The sequence below is a fragment of the Raphanus sativus genome, chromosome 8 (assembly GCF_000801105.2).
Source record: "Raphanus sativus cultivar WK10039 chromosome 8, ASM80110v3, whole genome shotgun sequence".
Lineage (NCBI taxonomy): Eukaryota > Viridiplantae > Streptophyta > Magnoliopsida > Brassicales > Brassicaceae > Raphanus > Raphanus sativus.
In genome coordinates, this window is record NC_079518.1 from 26,661,852 (window position 1) to 26,680,365 (window position 18,514).

Genomic DNA, 18,514 nt, shown 5'->3' on the forward strand with positions numbered 1-18,514 from the left:
GGACCAGGTAAACACTTTGTTAGGAAATCAGCAGCATTTAGAGTAGTGTGCACCTTGATTAGGTTTATGGAACCCTTGGTCACCTTGTCTCTGATAAAATGGTACTTAGAATCCATATGCTTTGTTCTGCCATGATGAACTGCATTGTTTGCTAGACATATTGCACTCTGCGCATCACAGTACAGTTTGTAGCTCTTGAATTTAAAACCCAATTAACCGCAAATCATCATTAACCATTTACCCTCCTTTGCTGCTTCAGTGAGAGCCATATACTCAGCCTCTGTGGTTGACAAAGCAACTACAGACTGAAGTGTGGCTCGCCAACTGACAGTGTTTCCCCCAACTTGAAAAATATAAGCTGAAACTTATCTTCTCCGATCCAAATCTGAATTGTAGTCTGAATCACTGTAGCCAACTATCTCAAACTCATCCTGCTTAGTAAACGTTAGACATATATCCAACGCTCCTGTGAGATACTTGAACACCCATCTGACAGCATCCCAGTGAGTTCTTCGTGGTTGAGACATGTATCTGCTGATCAGACAAATAGCAAATCCCAAATCAGGACGAGACCCAATCATAGCATACATTAGGCTTCCCACCGCACTAGCATAAGGAATCTTGTCCATGTAGTTAGCTTCTTCCTTGATCTCTGCTTCAGTTAACTTTCTCAGTTTATGCTGAGAACTGACCGGGGTAACAACTGGCTTTGCACCTTCCATGTTAAAATTCCTCAATACTTGTCTTAAGTATTTTTCTTGTGAAAGCTTTAGAACACCCTTCTTCCTGTCACGAATGATATCCATCCCTAGGATACGAGTAGCTTTACCCAAATCTTTCATTTCGAATTCAGAGTTTAAACTCTCTTTTAACCTTTGAATTCTCTTCATATCCTTAGAAGCAATCAGCATATCATCCACGTAGAGCAGTAAGAACACCTTGTCTTCTAAAGATTTCCCTTTGAAGTACACACACGGATCATGAACACTCTGATCGAAACCCTGGCTGTTCATAAACTCATCAAACCTTTGATTCCACTGTCTAGGAGACTGGCAGACTGCTTCAAACCATACAATGATTTCTTAAGTAGGCACACTTTAGATTCATCTCCTTTTCCAATAAATCCCTCAGGTTGATTCATGTAGATTTCTTCATTCAGAGATCCATGTAGAAAAGCCGTTTTCACATCTAGCTGTTCAAGTTCCATGTCAAAGTTAACCACCGCTGATGGAAGAAGTCGAATAGAAACATGTTTAACCACTGGAAAGAAGATTTCGTTGTAGTCAATCCCCTCAATCTGAGTAAAACCCTTAGCAACCAGTCGAGCTTTGAACCTTGGTGGTTCAACTCCTGGTATACCCTGCTTGTATTTAAAGATCCACTTACACCCAACAATCTTCTTCTTTCCTGGTTTATCAACTACGAGCCATGTATTGTTCTTAATCAAAGAATCAATTTCTTCCTGCATAGCTAATTTCCAATACTTCCAGTATTTGCTCCTCATCGCTTCTGCTACAGTCTTAGGTTCCTCAATATCCACGTCTTGAGCACACAACAGTGCAAAAGCTACAACATAATCTCCATCTTCATCATACATTGAGGGTTTCCTTATGGTTCTCTTAGCTCTGTCACGTGCTAAAACATAATCAGTTAAGTCTTCTGTAGAGGTTTCAGCATGCGTTTCTTCTGCTTCATCCTGTTCAGCCGTATCAGACTCTGAGCTGTCTGAACTTTCTGATTCTGAGCCGGAGTGTTCATTCTCTTAAGACTCCACCTGAAGTAGAATCCTCAAATGTCTTATCACATCTGAATGAAACTCGTTTTCCTTTCTTGATCTGTTTAGCTTCTTTTGACTTCTTCTCAGCAGAATCCTTAAACACTTTATCTTCATGAAAGACAACATCTCTGCTGATAGTACACTTAGCATCTTTTGGTAACCATACCCTGTAGCCCTTAACCCCTTCAGGATAGCCCATAAAATAACCTTTCACCGCTCTAGGACTGAACTTATCCTGAATCACATGAACATAGGCTTCACACTCGAACCTTCGTAGATGACCAAGTGTTACCTTTCTGTCAGACCAAACATTCTTCAGGAATTTTAAAACTCAATGCCGATGTAGGTGAACGATTTATCAAGTATACTGCAGTTGATGCGGTTTCTGCCCAAAACTGTTTCCCGAACCCTGTCTCAGCCAACATGTTTCGAACCTTGTTCATGATCGTCATATTCATCCTCTATGCTACTCCGTTTTGTTGCGGAGTGTATGAGCAAGTAGTATGTCGTTTAATCCCAGAGTTCTTGCAGAGGCCATCAAAAGCCTTGTTGCAGAATTCCAAACCATTGTCAGTTCTTAGACATTTTACTCGTTTTCCTGTTTGATTCTCAACCAGTTGTTTCCAATCTTTGAAAGCCTGAAATGCTTCATCTTTAGTCCTTAGGAAATTAATCCAAACCTTCCTTGAGTAGTCATCAATGAACGTGATGAAGTATTTGCATCCTGCAAGACTTTCTTCAACATACGGAGAACCCCACAAATCTGAGTGAATGTACTCTAGAATCTCCTTGGAACTGTGCTTTCCTTCCTGAAAACTTTGTTTCTGCGCTTTCCCAAGAACACATTCTTCACAAAAGTTAAGAGTATGAACTTTTTTTCCATCAAGATAGCCTCCGTTTACAAATTCGTTCATACACTTAACACCCATGTGACCCAATCTTGAATGCCACATCTTTGTAGTGTCGACTTTAGGTTTAGCAACAGCAACTACTCCTTTCTGCACGCTTCCATCCAAGAAATACAAACCTCCTTGTAAGTTCCTGTAATCACTTGCTTCCCTTCTTTTGAGAATGTAATTTTGAATCCAGCTCCTTCATAAGTGCAACCACTCTTCTCTAACTGCCCAAACGAAATCAGATTTCTGCCCATTGTTGGCAAGTAGCGCACATTAGTAAGAATCACTTCTGAATTATCTGGATTCACGATCTTTAGCTTCCCAATTCCTTTCACTTCACTGTAGGTATTGTTTTCCATGAGAACTTTTCCCCCTTCAGATTCTTCAAAATCAAATAATGCTTCTTTATCTGGTGTAATATGGAACGTACAACCAGAATCCAGAACCCACTGATCTTTAGTGTCATGAATGCTCGCTGTTAAGATCATAGGTTGCTGATTTCGAGCAGTATTTGCATTTTGTTGCTTATTACTTTCTTTTCTCTCAGGACAATCCCTTTTGAAGTGACCTTCTCGTCCACAGACCCAGCATTCTCTTGGTTTTGCTGGTGTCTGTGATCTAGAATTCTTCTTGAATCTGTTATCTCTGCTCTTACTCCTTCCTCTCCCTTGTTTTCCTCCTTGACGCTTATCGTTGCTTCCACTAGAAACCACAAGTCCTTCAGCTCCTGACTTTGATTTCCCAATAAGTCCTTTCTCTCTTAGCTCAGCTTCCTTAGAGTAAGCAGATGTCGTGACCTCCTTGAGAGTCAACGTCTCTTTGTTATTTCCATACTTCAAGGTATGTACAAGGGAGTCGTATTGAGGAGGTAGACAAGATAGCACTTGTATAGCTTGATCTTCATCAGATACCATGATATTTAAACTTGCCAAGTCGTCAACCAACTTTAGAAATCCATCTAAATTTTCTTCAATAGATTCTGCTCAGACATCTTGAAGCTTGCAAAGCTTTGCTTTAGATAGATTCTATTTGGTAATGTCTTGATCTGATAATCAGCTTCTAGTGCTCTCCAGACTCCTGCAGCTGTCTGCTCCTTCATTACTTTCCTCAATACGATATTAGTAAGGCTAGCACATATCAGATTCCTTGCTCTAATATCTTTCTCTTTGGCTTTAGGATCTGGTTCTTCTTCTTTTGCCTTTAGCTTTGGATCTGGATCATCTTGCTCTGACACCAGATTCACCTTGTAGAACCTTTCCTAATCCTTGTAATTCAAGCTGCATAAGCATTTTGAATTTCCACATCCCAAAGTCACCTTTCCCGTCAAACTTCTCCATCTCAAACTTCGTAACAGCCTCCATCAAGATCCGAGCTTGTACACCACCCACATATTCAGAACCTTAGAATCGTTAGCGCCCTAGATCCCAATCACTCGAGATCTCTTCCTGCACAATAACCTTGTGCTCTGATACCACTTGTTGGTGTTTTTCTCTTGATTATAGCTTTACGATGTTGTTTGATTTGTTGACGATTTGAATCGTATTTGTATGCAGGTTCGATTTGTGAAACGAAAGACGCAAACAACACAAGATTTGTTTACCCAGACTTCGTTGCCTACTGTCTGGGGAGAGATCAAAACTCTCAAGCAATCACTAGCTCATAATCAATACAGAGACTCGGTTTCTTTCAACACAAGTAAACGGATCTCACCGAGTATCGAGTGCAAAGACAACCTCTGAAATACACCACAGGTAATCAGATTCTCCTATGGATTGATCGCGAACAGCTCTCCGCCTTCTCCGTCACGATCGCAACCGAGATAAGTCTCTCTCTCTCCTGATTCTCTCTTGCTCTGTTTGTTAGCCACCGTAACAACCTTATTGCTCCGACTTGATCTGAAGATGATGAAGATATTTTATATCTTCAGTTAGTGAAACTATGTCGTTTTCACTAACAGGCTTCTTTGTCTTTAGTTTCGCAGGTAACCCGAGCCCAACTCATAACTCGCCATATTATCCTTCAGCTGATGGACTTCAACTCAAGCCCAAGCTTCAGATTCAGACAGCAGACAGGACAAACACTCACAAATATACTATGGAAATTGTGACCTGAGAAAAAAAATCTAACTTGAATTGGATATGACTACAATATAGCAAACTAGTCATATATGTTCTTCTGATTTTGTAGATCCTTCCAGGTAGTGGGTATATTTGGATTGTTAATTATAACTTGTTCATGAAACTCATTAAGTGGGTCGCGATTCTTTTGTTGTTGTATCACCTGGTTCACGCTTAAAAATTAAGTTGTTCTTGCAGGTTATGAGAGAGCTTCTTCTGATGAATGCAGACAATGTACATCAGACCATGTATATTGGTTTATTTCAAAATTTTTGTATAAGTTTCAATTGTTTTAAACATGTGGTGTCTGGTTATTTTGATTTCGGTCATCCAAATAAATAGTGGTACGTTCTTGAATTTATGTATGATCATGTATTTGATGACCACTGTGAAGAATAAGTTTATAAATTTAATTGTTTTTGTAGGTGTGCGAGAGACTTTTGTGAATCAGAAGTTTTGTGTAAGCTTTCATTGTTTTTAACCATGTGGTGTATATGTATTTTGAATTCGGTCAACTATTATTTCAATAGCGATACGTGATTGATCAAGTATGGTTTATCAACGAAAAATTCTTAAAATAAACATGTGTAATGTATAAATATAGTTAGGAAGACCAATGGCATATCTTGTAATTAATCTAATAAATAAAGACTAATTAATTTAAAGTTGTGAGAGAGTCTCTTGTGATGACACCTAAACAAAATGACAATTTTGTGAATACTACATAGGATAAACGTTAGTAGTTATTAGAGCACCATTAACCCTCGTGGTTTAATGGTGGCTTATCAATATTTTAATTAAAAGAAGAAGAGAGAGAAGAAGAAAGAAGAAAAACAGCGCTTGATTAAGCGTCTTTCTTGGGTTTTTCGCGGGCCCCACTGACACGTGGTGGCCCGCAATTGGTTCTTTTTAATTTTTTTTTTTTAAATCACACAGAAAGCAAAGAAAAAAAAAAAGAACTTTTAAGCATCCTTTTTTAGGCTACCCGCGTTGCTGATGCTCTTAGTGCTTCTCAAATAATAGATAAGAGATTTGTAATGAAACTGTAACAAATATTCGTTATTGCAAAATTTTTGCAAAAGATATAGCAAATTATTAATGAAAATGGATGTTGCAATTTTTTTGTTGTAATAGAGCTATTTTCTTTTAGTGTTTGTTTTTTTTAAAAAAATTTTTGAGCTTTAAATTTAGTTCTAGATTTGATTATTTTATTAGATGTTAGAAGCATTTTTTTGTTCTTTTATTTAAACATATAATTTTTTTTTAATAAATGGCTGCTTTGATAATATGACTCGAAATTCATATAATATCGATCTGAAACTATATAAGTATGTTTTTAGTATTAAAAAAAATAAACCAATGGTATATAAACCAAACCCAACCCAAGTAAATATCAATTTAGAATGGTAGTTGTATTTTACTAATCTAAATACCGGAAAACAAAAAAAAATCAAACCAAAACCGAACCGATATCCAGATTTAACACCCATAAATAATTCCTTAAATAAATGAATTATATAGTATCAACCATAAATAATTCCATAAATAATTCCTTAAATAAATGAATTATATCCAGATTTATCAACCATATGTGTGTGTGTTTTATAGTGATATTTGTGTTTAATATTAATTTAATTTAATAAAATATTTTGTTAAATAAATAAAATACATAGTTGAACATAACTTTTATCAATAGGTAATATTTTTGTTATAATAGAATATATATGTTCTTGTTAACCATCGAAAAATAATTTTCTTTTCTTTTTAGTATTTATTCATTTTCCTAATTTACTTATGTTGGAATCACTAGACCAGATCTTTTATGCACTAGAGGAATTTTCATGGAAACAGTATAAATTGAAGACAAAAAAAACAGTATAAATTAGAGGCCCTAAGAACAAATCTTATTTTAAAATTGTTAGGTTAAGAATCTTAAGATAGTGATTTTGAGTTTCAATGGTGGACCCATTAATACTGCACTAATTTTCTTTAAAATAAATTTTAAATTATGGATCTTAAATTAGAAACATCCCTATTTAAATAAGAGTATTTGCATTGCATAGTAACGGATAGAAGATATATTAGGTAACCATGGAGGAATCTTACATATTTAGTTAGATGGGTCATAGGAAATATGCAATATTACCATATTGTCCTCGCTGAGCGTGAGTTCTTATTTAGGTGTCATCGTTTAGCACAGTGGCGTATCCAGAAAAAATATTTGACAGGGGCACATAATTAATAATTAATAATATCATAAATTAATATAATAAAAATGATTTATAATAAAAGTTAAAAAAACTTTTAATAATAAAATATAAAAGACTATAAAATTCCAAAATAGTAATAGCAATTATTTTCGTCAATTCATGATAAAAAAGCTAAATTTAAATGATAAACTATTACTCTTTTCATAAGTTATTTATTACAATACATTTAAAATTAGTCTGGAAATATATAGAAAAATTAGTCTTCAGTTTACTTTACACACATATATATATATACACACTAAGAAGTCAATTATCATACATAAATTATTTTTGGTCATCATACTATAAACAACTAAACTCTAAAATAGTAAGTAAAAATAAATGTATTATTTAAACATTAGTTAGAATTATTCATTTACTAACAATTGATAACGTCTACTATTAAAACAATGAAATGCGGTTCAAACAAAACTGAAATCTATATATACATGCAAATAAAGAAAATAAATACTAACAAGAGTCGTAAGTATAACATTAAAAAAGTAAAAACACGATGAGTGAGAGGGAGAACGTCTGTCTCTCCCCGAACCGCGCCTCCGTCCTGATTCCGTCGCCGGCTACCTCTGGTGGCCTCCTCCCCCGCCTGACCCCTCCCCCTCCTTCCAAGCTGATTTCCCCCCCCCCCCTCTCTGCTACTGCTACTACTCCACAGAAGGCACGGTCCCCAGTGCAAATTTCTCCTCTAAAGGGGACTGCATCTAAGCCGAGCCGCTCTGGTTGTGCTTTTCCTACTACTGAGGTCCCTGTGACTCAGACTTCGCAGATTCGTTGCCCTGAATCTGAGATCTACACTTCAATCCCGAATGGTACTGTTCACAACTGTTTTGAAGGGTTGCGTCCTCTCCCTAGGAAAAACACTTTTCCACTAAACACTAACCGAGCCTCTGCTCCCTCTCCCCCATCCCCATCTCCTTCCTTAAACCCTTTCCTCCATCGAACCTTAGCCTTCCCACAATCCTGTCTTCACTTAATCCCACTACTGCATCACCTCCACCCCCTTCATACCCCCAACTCTGCAAAAAGAGAACCCTTTACCACCTCAAAATAACCACTCCCAAACTCCTCCGCCTCAATTGAACCCGCCACCTCAAACTAAACCACCGCATACTAGCTCCTCAGACTCTACTAATACCTCAAACAAACCATCCTCTAGCAAAACCCCCTCCTGGGCAGATAAAGCAAGAGTCGGAACCGACAAATCCCTAAAGCGACTAGCTCCCACCGAGTACTCTGAGTCAGGAATCCCTCAAGTGACCGTTCCTGATGAGGTCTTTGAACGAGGAGCTGCTATGCTTCAAGACTACATTGTCGGTTCTTTCTTCGCAAAAATGCCTTCTTACAAAGCAATAGAAAATGTTCTCAACTTCCTCTGGGGCAAAGGAGCGAAGCTCGAGATACACACCAACAAAATAAACAGAACATTGTTGGTCAGAATCCCAAACCAATTCATCAGAAAAAGGTGATAGAAAAGAGGCTCTGGTACATTGACACTGCAATGTTTCATGTCTCACCTTGGTCAGCAACTAATTCTCCTACTGCTCCTGAACTAAGCTCCATACCACTTTGGGCTCATCTGAAGGGTGTTCCACTAGATCTTCGTTCACAGGAAGGGCTAAGCCTAGCAGCAGGCCTAGTTGGTGAGCCAAAAGAGACTGATGATTATACCAAAAATCTGACAAGTATTGATATTGCCCATGTTAAGATAGAGGCTGATTTGACTAAGTAATTACCTTAGACAGTGCAAATCAAGCGCCAAAGCGGTGAGATTATTCCGGTGCAAGTAGAGTACCCTTGGGTCCCCCCGTCGTGCTCTTACTGTCATCAAATTAGCCACATTGTAAAAGATTGTCTTCTTACTTCACAAACGTGGGTGCCTGCTAACCAAAAAATAATCAAGAGGAAGACATGCCTACTAAAGGAGCACAGAAGGATAAAGAAAAAGTGGTTGAGTCACCTGTGTCAAATGAAGCCTCTACTTCAGAATCTCATCCTACTTCATCTGATGCTATGCCAGCAGAAGCAGCAAATCCCACCCCAGCCTCTACTCCAGCACCTCCTCCTCAAATTTTTCATTTCGAGGGATCAAGAGACGCTGACTCTGTCTCTATTCAAGATATTACAGAGACCTCTTTGAACATTACAGACTCCTCTGTTTCTACTGTCACCGCCCCCCTTCCATCCACAACCTCCACCAGAAAACCTTACTACCCCTCAAAAACCCGAGCCTCTCTTAAAAGACCTTTCCTTTCAACTGACCATTCAAACATCCTTGCTTCCAACCCTTTTGCCATTCTCATCTCCTCCCCCAAAAAAACCCTTAACTTAAGCTCTCTTCTGAACCCACAAAAGACCGCCTTCAGACCCCACAAAACATCCTTCCCCTCCGCTTTTGGAACCCCCTCTTTTTAAACCCGCTTTTTCTACTCCTAGTGTAGGTGTTCTCCTTCTTGAAGGAGCTCCCCCGACACTTCTCTATGAGTATTAAAACATTTTTTTGGAATGTTCGTGGCCTAAATGACCCGAACAAGCACAGCCCTTTTTGCCAGTGGCTTTTGTCTCACAAACCCATTTTTGGAGCTTTCCTAGAGACTCACATAAAGGAACCCCAACTGCAGTATGTAATGTCAAAGACTTGTCAAGGGTGGAACTATACCTCTAATCATCTCTCTGATGCTGATGGGCACATTGTTTTGATCTGGAAAGGACCTGCTAAAGTGAACATCATAAACCAACCAGGCAGTCCATGACCTGTGAAGTGGACATCCCAAATAGCAGCAGATTCTTCTTCACAGCTGTCTACGCGGCGAACACTAATGAGGAGAGGCAGGATCTATGGGCGGAGCTGATCAACATGCACCATACTCTCTCTCTGTCGTCTGATCCTTGGGTCTTAGGCGGTGATTTCAACCAGATACTCCATCCCGCTGAACACTCTTGCTTGAGAGTAAATAGCATCACTACTCCTATGGCGACATTCCGTGATACTCTCTCCCAACTGGAAGTTTTTGATCTCCGTTTCTCTGGCCCTCTTCACACCTGGACAAACAAAAGCCCTAGTGCTCCCATCGCTGAGAAATTGGACAGGCTGCTTGTTAACCACCCTTGGGTCTCCCTTTTCCCTCACAGTCACTCGACCTTCCTCCCACCCAACTTTTCGGACCACTCCCCCTGTGTGCTAGACCTCTCCATCCCCCTCCCTATAGCTGGAACCCGTCCCTTTAAATTCTACAACTACCTAACCAAACACCACAAATTCCTATCAACCCTGGAGGATGCGTGGAATCAGACCGGAGGCATTGCGTCAAATCTCACTCTTCTGTGCTACAAACTCAAAAAAATAAAAGGCTCACTTAAATCACTAAATCGAGAGAATTTTTCAAATATACAAGAAAGAGTGAGAGTGACTAACCGTTTGTTACAAACTGTGCAGGTCCAGGCGTTAACCAATCCTACTGAGGAACTATTTCAGCAAGAAAAAGACCTATATGACAAATGGTGTTTTCTCAGAACGACAGAGGAGTCCTACTTCAAGCAGAGATCAAGAGTGAATTGGCTAAAGGAGGGGGACTTCAACACAGCTTACTTCCATCGCTTGGTCCAAGTCCATGCCTCATTTAATTCTATCCGGTCCTTCACTCTCCCCTCAGGAGAACTGATCACTGATCCGGTTGCTATGGGTATCCATGCTGTTGCTCACTTCCAGTCTCTTCTTGCACCTCTGACTGTACCGATCTCAACCTCCTCCCTGGATTGGTTCCAATCACTGATCCACTTCCGCTGCTCAGCTGCACAAGCCCAATCAATGGTGATTCTACCTGGAGTTGAAGAAATTACCAAAGTTATCATGAAATTAAATGCCAACAAAGCTCCAGGGCCAGATGGTCTCACCTCGGGATTTTTTAAAGCAGCCTGGACCCTGATAGGTGCTGAAACTGTGAACGCGGTCAAAGGATTCTTCTCATCAGGCTTCCTTCCTTCAGCTGCAAACTCAACCATCTTAACACTAGTCCCCAAACGACCAGGAGCTTCAGCCATAGGGGACTTCAGGCCCATCTCTTGATGTAACACCTTATATAAGGCAATCTCGAAGATGTTGGTTCACCGATTAAAACCTCTACTTCCTGCTCTGATCCTCCCAAACCAAACGACATTCGTCCAAGGACGCCTCCTGGTGGAAAACACAGTATTGGCAGCAGAATTAGTGCAAAGATATCATCGAAACAGAGGAGAAAAAAGGATAGCCATAAAAGTTGATATTGCAAAATCATTTGACACAATAAGCTGGAGCTTTTTATTCAAATGTCTAACTAGCATTGGCATACCTGCGCTTTATATCCGATGGTTGGAAGTCTGCGTTTGCACAGCCTCTTTCTCGGTTGGCTACAACGGCACGGTCCAAGGGTACTTCAAGAGCAAGCGCGGATTACGCCAGAGAGACCCCCTATCTCCCTACTTGTTTGTAATTGCAATGAATTGCCTCTCTTTTCTTCTTGATAATGCAGCAGCTGAAGGGAAGTTTGGATACCACCACAAATGTGCAGACACGAGACTAACTCATCTATGTTTCGCCGATGACCTGCTAATATTCACACATGGAGATTTGCAGTCAGTGAAAGGAGTGTTAGAGGTTTTAAAGGAGTTTGAAGAGAAGTCAGGACTAGGAGTGAGTTTATCAAAAACCTGCTTCTTTTCCTGTGGGCTATCTCAGCCGGCTATTGATGAAATCACTGAGGAAACGGGTCTTACTCACGGGAGCCTCCCAATCAGATACCTAGGCGTCCCTCTCTGCACTAGAAAATTGTCACTGTCAAACTGTGAACCTGATATCGAGCATTAAAGGAAAATTAAACTCTTGGTCATCAAAAACTCTCTCTTTTTCAGGGAGATTATTACTCATCAACACAGTGTTGGCGGGCATAACAAATTTCTGGTGCAACACTTTCACAATCCCAAAATCATGTATTAAGATCATCAACTCAATGTGTGGTGCTTACCTTTGGAGAGGTACATTAGAAGGGAATCACTCGGCACGGGTGGCATGGGAGACGATCACTCACGCTAAGGAGGAGGGAGGACTCGGAGTTCACGATCTGATCAGCTGGAACAAAGCCACTTCAATCAGGCTAATATGGCTATTGTTCTTCAGCTCTGGATCGATCTGGGTGGCTTGGTTTATTGAAGAAATTCTTGATGGCAATCGCTCCAATTTCTGGACCCTAAAAGAAAAAAACACCCATTCCTGGTTAGTCAAGCGCTTGCTCCGTTTGAGACCTCTAGTTTTTAACTGGATTGTGACAAAGCTGGGAAATGGAAGACTTACACGATTTTTGGAGTGATAACTGGTCTCCATATGGTAACATAGCAGACTTCCTTCATCTCCCCTCGAATGGAAGACTGGGTATCAGCAGGTCAGCTACGATCTCAGACCTCTACTCCAATGGGGCTTGGAATCTACCTGCTGACCGATCAGAAGAGCAAGTCCTCCTTCACATCTACATGTCGTCTATCACCCTGAATCAGGAAGAAGATCAATATGATTGGGTAATTAACAACAACTCATATATTGCCTACTCTACTGGAACAGTATATGCCGCACTGAAACATCATAATCCAATTGTTACCTGGGCTGATACGGTATGGTTGAGTAAGGATATCCCGAAGCACAGCTTCTTGACTTGGCTGTTCGTTTTGAACCGGTGTTCAACAAGAGACCGCCTTCTGAATTGGGGAGTCCTGACAGACCCGATGTGCCTCCTCTGCAATCTCGCGCCTGAGACACGTGATCATCTTTTCTTCGCCTGCGATTACTCCCGCCGTATCTGGACTTCGATTGCAACACGCTGTGGAATCACACCATCTCCCTCTTGGGATCAAAATCTCCTAGACATGCAATCCACTCTCAAGCCTCGCCATATCAGGTATCTCGGTACTTTATCGTGGCAGTGCTCTATGTACTTGATTTGGACAGAGAGGAACAACAGGCTGCATCGACAAGTTTTCAGACCTCCGGATTCGATCATATCCTCCATTGAAGCAACCATCAGAGCCAAAATCTCGGCGATCCGTCACACCTCTTCGCGCTTAGCCTTCTCTGTTTTCTCCGCTTGGAATGCCTAAAGCCGCCGACTGTTCCATTGAAAATCATTATCTGTATTTGGGCCTTTGCACAAATCTTTGATTATCTGCCTCTTCCTAGGCCTTATTTACTAGCAGTTGGGTTTCAATTATGTTCTGGGTTTGTAATATGGGCTTCTAAGTCCAATATACTGTCTGGCAGGCTGTGACAATTTGTTTTCTTTTTCTGCAATTTAAATAGAATGCCCTTTATCAAAAAAAAATATAATATTAAAAAGTATAATAACCAAAAAGATTTGATCAAAAAAAAAGATACAGAGCACAAGCAAACGTGTCAAACAAGTACAACAAAAGGAGGAAATTACATCGTGTGAGGCTACTTTCGAACTCTGTAGGGCTCACCTTTACCAATTGTTCTACGAAAATAAACGGACATCTAGATAAAAACTAAATTCTATAAAGTAGTTGGGGGCACGTGCCCCCGTACCCAACACTGTAGATCTGCCCTTGGTTTAACATATTCTAGGTTCATAGAGTTGTCTGGAAGAGTGTATTTTACTATTTTGTGTCAGATTGTAGCACCAAACGAGGAGAAATCGAATGGTTTCTTACTATTTTAATATGCGGCTACGATAGGCGAGTGCATGACACAATCCGAATCCTATTTTAAATCAGAACCATGGTCAACGAAAAGACATATGGTCAACGAAAAGACATCATCAAAACAATACTAAGAGGTTGATTGGGAGTAGATTCTAAACTACTTTCTAGTTTCTAGTTTCTGATTTTCCAAAAAACCAAATTTTAGCCAATCATGATTCTGGTCAATTAGATTTCCTATTTTTTTAGAGAATCTGCTTTTTTTTTTCCTCTTGCTAATTCCTTCTTAGAAACCAAAATCCATATTCATGTGGTTTCTTCTTCTGCCTACGACCAAAACAAAAACAAAAATTGATTTTCTTCCTTTTTTTTAATAAATTTCTAATGTTAGTAAATAGTCTACTATTCTACAACTCTATAATCACCCACTCAAAGTAAACATGAACTTCACAAATATTCTACTTTTCTAAGTATTTAGAATTTTCTTAACTATATTTTTTGGAGTTTTGTTAAATTAAACAATAATTCAATAAAATAATTTTCTTACACTCATATGCATTATATAGAAGGCATTCGAGATCAAATTTCTGCATCTTTATGGGATTTCAAGATAATTTTTATTTTATATTTGAATTTATTATTTTAAAATAATTTATAATTAGTTCATGTATACTTTGATAATAGTATTAATTTTATTAATTTTATTAATTTTATTTTATTTTATTTTTCAGTGATAAATATTTCACTATTAAAAATATTTTTCATTTTATTTTTTTTTAAAGAACAAAAACCAAAAACTAAAAACCAAAATCTAAACCACCAATCAAGTTTTTTCAAAAAACTAAAATTTACGGCAAAATCAAAAACCAAAAACTAAAAATCAAAATCTAAAAACCAAAACCTAAAAACCAAAAACCAAAATCTAGAATCTAACAAAACAGTCATCACCTAAAAAGGATATTATAATTTCCGTTCAATTAATGTTCGGTTATGGTTTTTTTTTTTTGTCGAGTTCGGTTATGTTTTTAAACGCAGCGTTTCTCAAGTCGATTAGGGGCTTTGGCTTATTGTTCTCTGACTGTTTACTTTCGTCGTCGTCTCCGTTCATCTTCTCTGCAAACACCAAAACTTTTTTTCTCCAAACTCTTAATCTTCGCTGTTGTTCAACGTATTTTATCTTGATTTCATCCGTTATCCATTGACATAGGAATTTCTTCCTTCGAGACTCCCCTTCTCTCTATATTAAACCAGATGCAAGTGAAAGAAACTCTAAACTAGAGAATTAAGATTCACACTACAAAAACTTGACTTCAAGCGATCTCAGGGATCCAAACCGGAAAACAAAGCACCATAGCTAGCTATTTCGAGCAAAGATATTGTGTCTCTTCTCTCTTGACCATGGTCTCAAATCTCTGCTCCAAAAGCCAAAACGTTAGTTTTGTCTCTGCTCTCTAATTTTCATCTCGAGTCCTTGATTTTCAAATAATTTACATATAGATATTCTGCTGTGTTTTTTATTTCTTGCAGGAAGGGTATTCGTATCAACCATAAGGTAAATGGAAAATCCATATTCGCTCGAACGTCATGTTTCAATTTTGTAATAGCTTTCCTACCAATTAGTGGTTTAGTTTGCAAGTTTATGCGAACTCATTAACATGTATTATTTGCATAAAAATCTCTCTTCTTCGCTGATTCAAGTTAGAATTTTATGCTAATTGAATATGTTAATTAGCTTTTGAACTTCATGTTTCACCTTTAATTTGCTTAAACTCTTTTTTTCACTGATCAAGCCCGAGTGTTAGGTGTGAGTTAGTTGTGTGCATGCATATATTTGGTTCACAGATGTTTTCTTCTAATTATGAAAGTTGAGATTTTGGAGGCGTGGAACATGTGAGTCAGTCTCCACGTCAAACTAACCGTAGCACTGAGTGAGCAGACATGAACGTCAAATTCCCTTGCTCTTTTATTATAATCTCATGTCTAAATTTCTACTAACCATTGTATTCTTATGGATTTGGAAGGTCTGACAATCACACACTCACTCGGTGATTTCTGCAGCTACTTTTATGGGTGTGCAGTGCTGTTCCTCCGAAACTCACGGCTGGTCTTATCTTTGAAAACCCTCTGGACGCTTAGATCTAAGCTTCGGATTCATTGCTTGCACCAGATCAGCAATATGCTTTGTAGTGTCTATTAATGGTTGGAATCGGGATAATACAGTTTCCTACCTGTTTCCAAGAAGCAGCTCTCGCTTGCAGCATGTATTTCACTACTCTCTTTCTTTCTTTCTTATGTTGATAATGTTGAATTTTTTTTTTTCTTAGTTTGTTTTAGCTGTGCTGCAGGTTATTGCAGAGTATTCTTCTTTCCATGTAAATACACTTTCTTGAATTAAAATACCAAGTTCATAATTAGAATCATCATTGAATTATTATAATTTAAATGCAGTTCATGATTGGTAGTGTTCGTATTCTAATTCTTAAATGATATTTTCAAGAGGTTCAACTCAGGTTTCTCATATTACATGAGCAACATTATCAAAGTATTATATATGTCATTGTTTTGCACTTGCATTCTTATTTTGTTCCCTCTGGTTTTATTTTCTGATTTTTTGTTCATATGATTTTCAGAGAATCAAAATTGGTTTGGGACCCGACGGGAAGCTAAAATTTCCGTCTCATAAACACGAGACATATGCTTTCTGCTCTTGGACAGTACGCTATATCCATAAGAAACCTCTTTGGTACTCATGAGGTGGTGAGGTTATTTCATTGTTAAAAATACAACTTATATGCTTAATTTTAATTAATACATGACACAATTTAGGTTAGCAGCAGCCAACGATCCGTAAGTGAAAGGGAAGGTGGACTCTCGAACGCATCTTCAAGTGAGACGGTTGTTGCTGTGAATCTGGGAATGGGAGGTGATGAAGGAAATACGTATGAAGTTGAGAACGTTGAGAAAGTGGCAAACGCAATCGTGAGTGAAAAGATACTATGGAGTTCTTCATCCCTTAAGCAATCGTTTATATCCTGTTATTGGGATTTTGTATCATGTGTTTTTATCTTTTATATCCTCGCCAAACTTGATGATATTTTACTGGAATAGTCACGTGTTGTCATAGTTAATAATAGTTTGCATCTTTCTGAGGGTTTAACATGGTAAACACAAGCATCTTACTTAAACTGTTTTTTGTCTTGCGGTGTGTGCCTGTTAGCAAGAGAGGATATGACTGTTCACTACAGGGTACAACTAAGTCTGGTGCTACAACTAAGTCTAACCTTTCTCATGAATCTGCCGAGTCAGATTCCCTTTGAAGTAGGCCTGGGTATCCGGGTCTTCGGGTCGGGTTCGGGTCGGGTTTTGTCGGGTCCGGGTCGGTTCGGGTCTAGAATTTTAGTACCCGTAAAACACATATAATATTCGGGTATTGTTCGGATCCGGATCGGTTCGGGTATATAAAACCCCAAAAAACTCGAAATACCCAGACTGGACCCGAAAACTCGAAAAGTACCCAAAAACCCGTAAAGATGCCCGAATATTTACCTAAAATCAGACCTGAAAACTCAAAAAATATCTGAATACCCAAATTATATTTTCTGAAAATCTAAAATTACACTCAAAATTTGAAATTATACCCGAAAATACGAACCTAAAACTTAAAAAAAGATTAGAAATACCAAAAATATACTCAATCACCCAAATATACCTAATATATAAAATAAATCTCGGGTATTTCGGGTACCCGATCGGGTCTCGGGTCGGGTCCGGGTCTTATCCAAGACCCGCGGGTCCAAAATAAAAAGACATATATGAGTACTTATAATTTTTCGGGTCGGTTCTGGATCGGGTATTTTCAGGTCGGTTTCGAGTCGGGTCCTCGGGTCCGGGTAAAATGCCCAGGCCTACTTTGAAGACAAGTATCTTAACTCGTGGGCCCTCCTAGGTTGTGTAATTTTTAATAGGTGATCTAGACATCATCGTACCGTGTTGTTTAATTAAAACATAACCAAGTTTGCTGTCTCTTTGTTTGCGTTTGTTTTTGGCCTTTACCTTATATGCATGAGCTCTTCACATATATAGATGATATTTGTTTAGTTATGTAGAGAGATCTTTACTCTTTTGGTGTTATTGAGTCCTTCAAATATTTACCACAAACCTCTTTATTCGAACCTGAAATGAACTAAAATGTCACCTACTCAGTCCCTCATGGAAGCTTTCTATAAGGTATCAAACCATTTAATTAGAAAGAAAAGAGCAACAACTCTAATTGCTCTAGAGAAGTGTCCGATATAAATACAAATTCCATTCTACACAGAAGCTATAAAAAATTCTCTAAAAAAAGAAGCTATAAAATAAGGAAGAACCCTATTAAATATAAAACTGAGGAATGGTTTGAGGAATTCAAGTAACAAAATACATAGGTAAATTTTCAAAGTGATGAAAGCTTTGAGAGCTATTGCCTGCACTAAATCATTATGAAACCATTATTCTATCTATGAATCATGTCTTGTGATGGGCGCACATTTGACACTGAACTTTTTCTGAGTGAAAAAAAAATCCATTCACAATATGACCCCTACAAAAACAACAAAATCTTATCAAAAAAGAAATTAACTAAATACTTTTAAAATAATAACAAAATCCAATTATATATGAAAATTATGTTTCATCTCATTCATGAGTAATACACTTAGGCATAGTATAAAAAGTAATTAAAATATATTCAGTATAATTTAAATTTATTTATGAATAATAGGTGACAAGATTAAAAATATT

At 38.3% G+C, this 18,514-nt stretch overlaps 1 protein-coding gene and 1 long non-coding RNA gene across 13 annotated transcripts; both read left to right on the forward strand.

Moving 5' to 3' along the window:
- Positions 1-12,367: 12,367 nt before the first annotated feature.
- On the forward strand, positions 12,368-13,177 carry LOC108820409 (uncharacterized). Its single transcript, XM_018593357.2, has one exon. The coding sequence runs from the start codon at positions 12,368-12,370 to the stop codon at positions 13,175-13,177; it is 810 nt and encodes a 269-aa protein (XP_018448859.2).
- Positions 13,178-14,738: 1,561 nt separating this feature from the next.
- On the forward strand, positions 14,739-16,877 carry LOC108820724 (uncharacterized). 12 transcript variants are annotated; one of them, XR_008937529.1, is made up of 6 exons: positions 14,739-15,166; positions 15,263-15,287; positions 15,578-15,663; positions 15,757-15,996; positions 16,366-16,492; positions 16,562-16,877. It is a non-coding gene; the product is annotated as an uncharacterized LOC108820724 (long non-coding RNA). The 12 variants fall into 12 exon arrangements; XR_008937528.1 differs by having other exon boundaries at positions 15,794-15,996; XR_008937530.1 differs by having other exon boundaries at positions 15,601-15,663.
- Positions 16,878-18,514: the final 1,637 nt, after the last annotated feature.

What these genes read in the sequence shown, in the direction of transcription:
- LOC108820409 (XM_018593357.2), top strand. Translation starts at nt 12,368, where the DNA reads ATGGAAGACTTACACGATTTTTGGAGTGATAACTGGTCTCCATATGGT.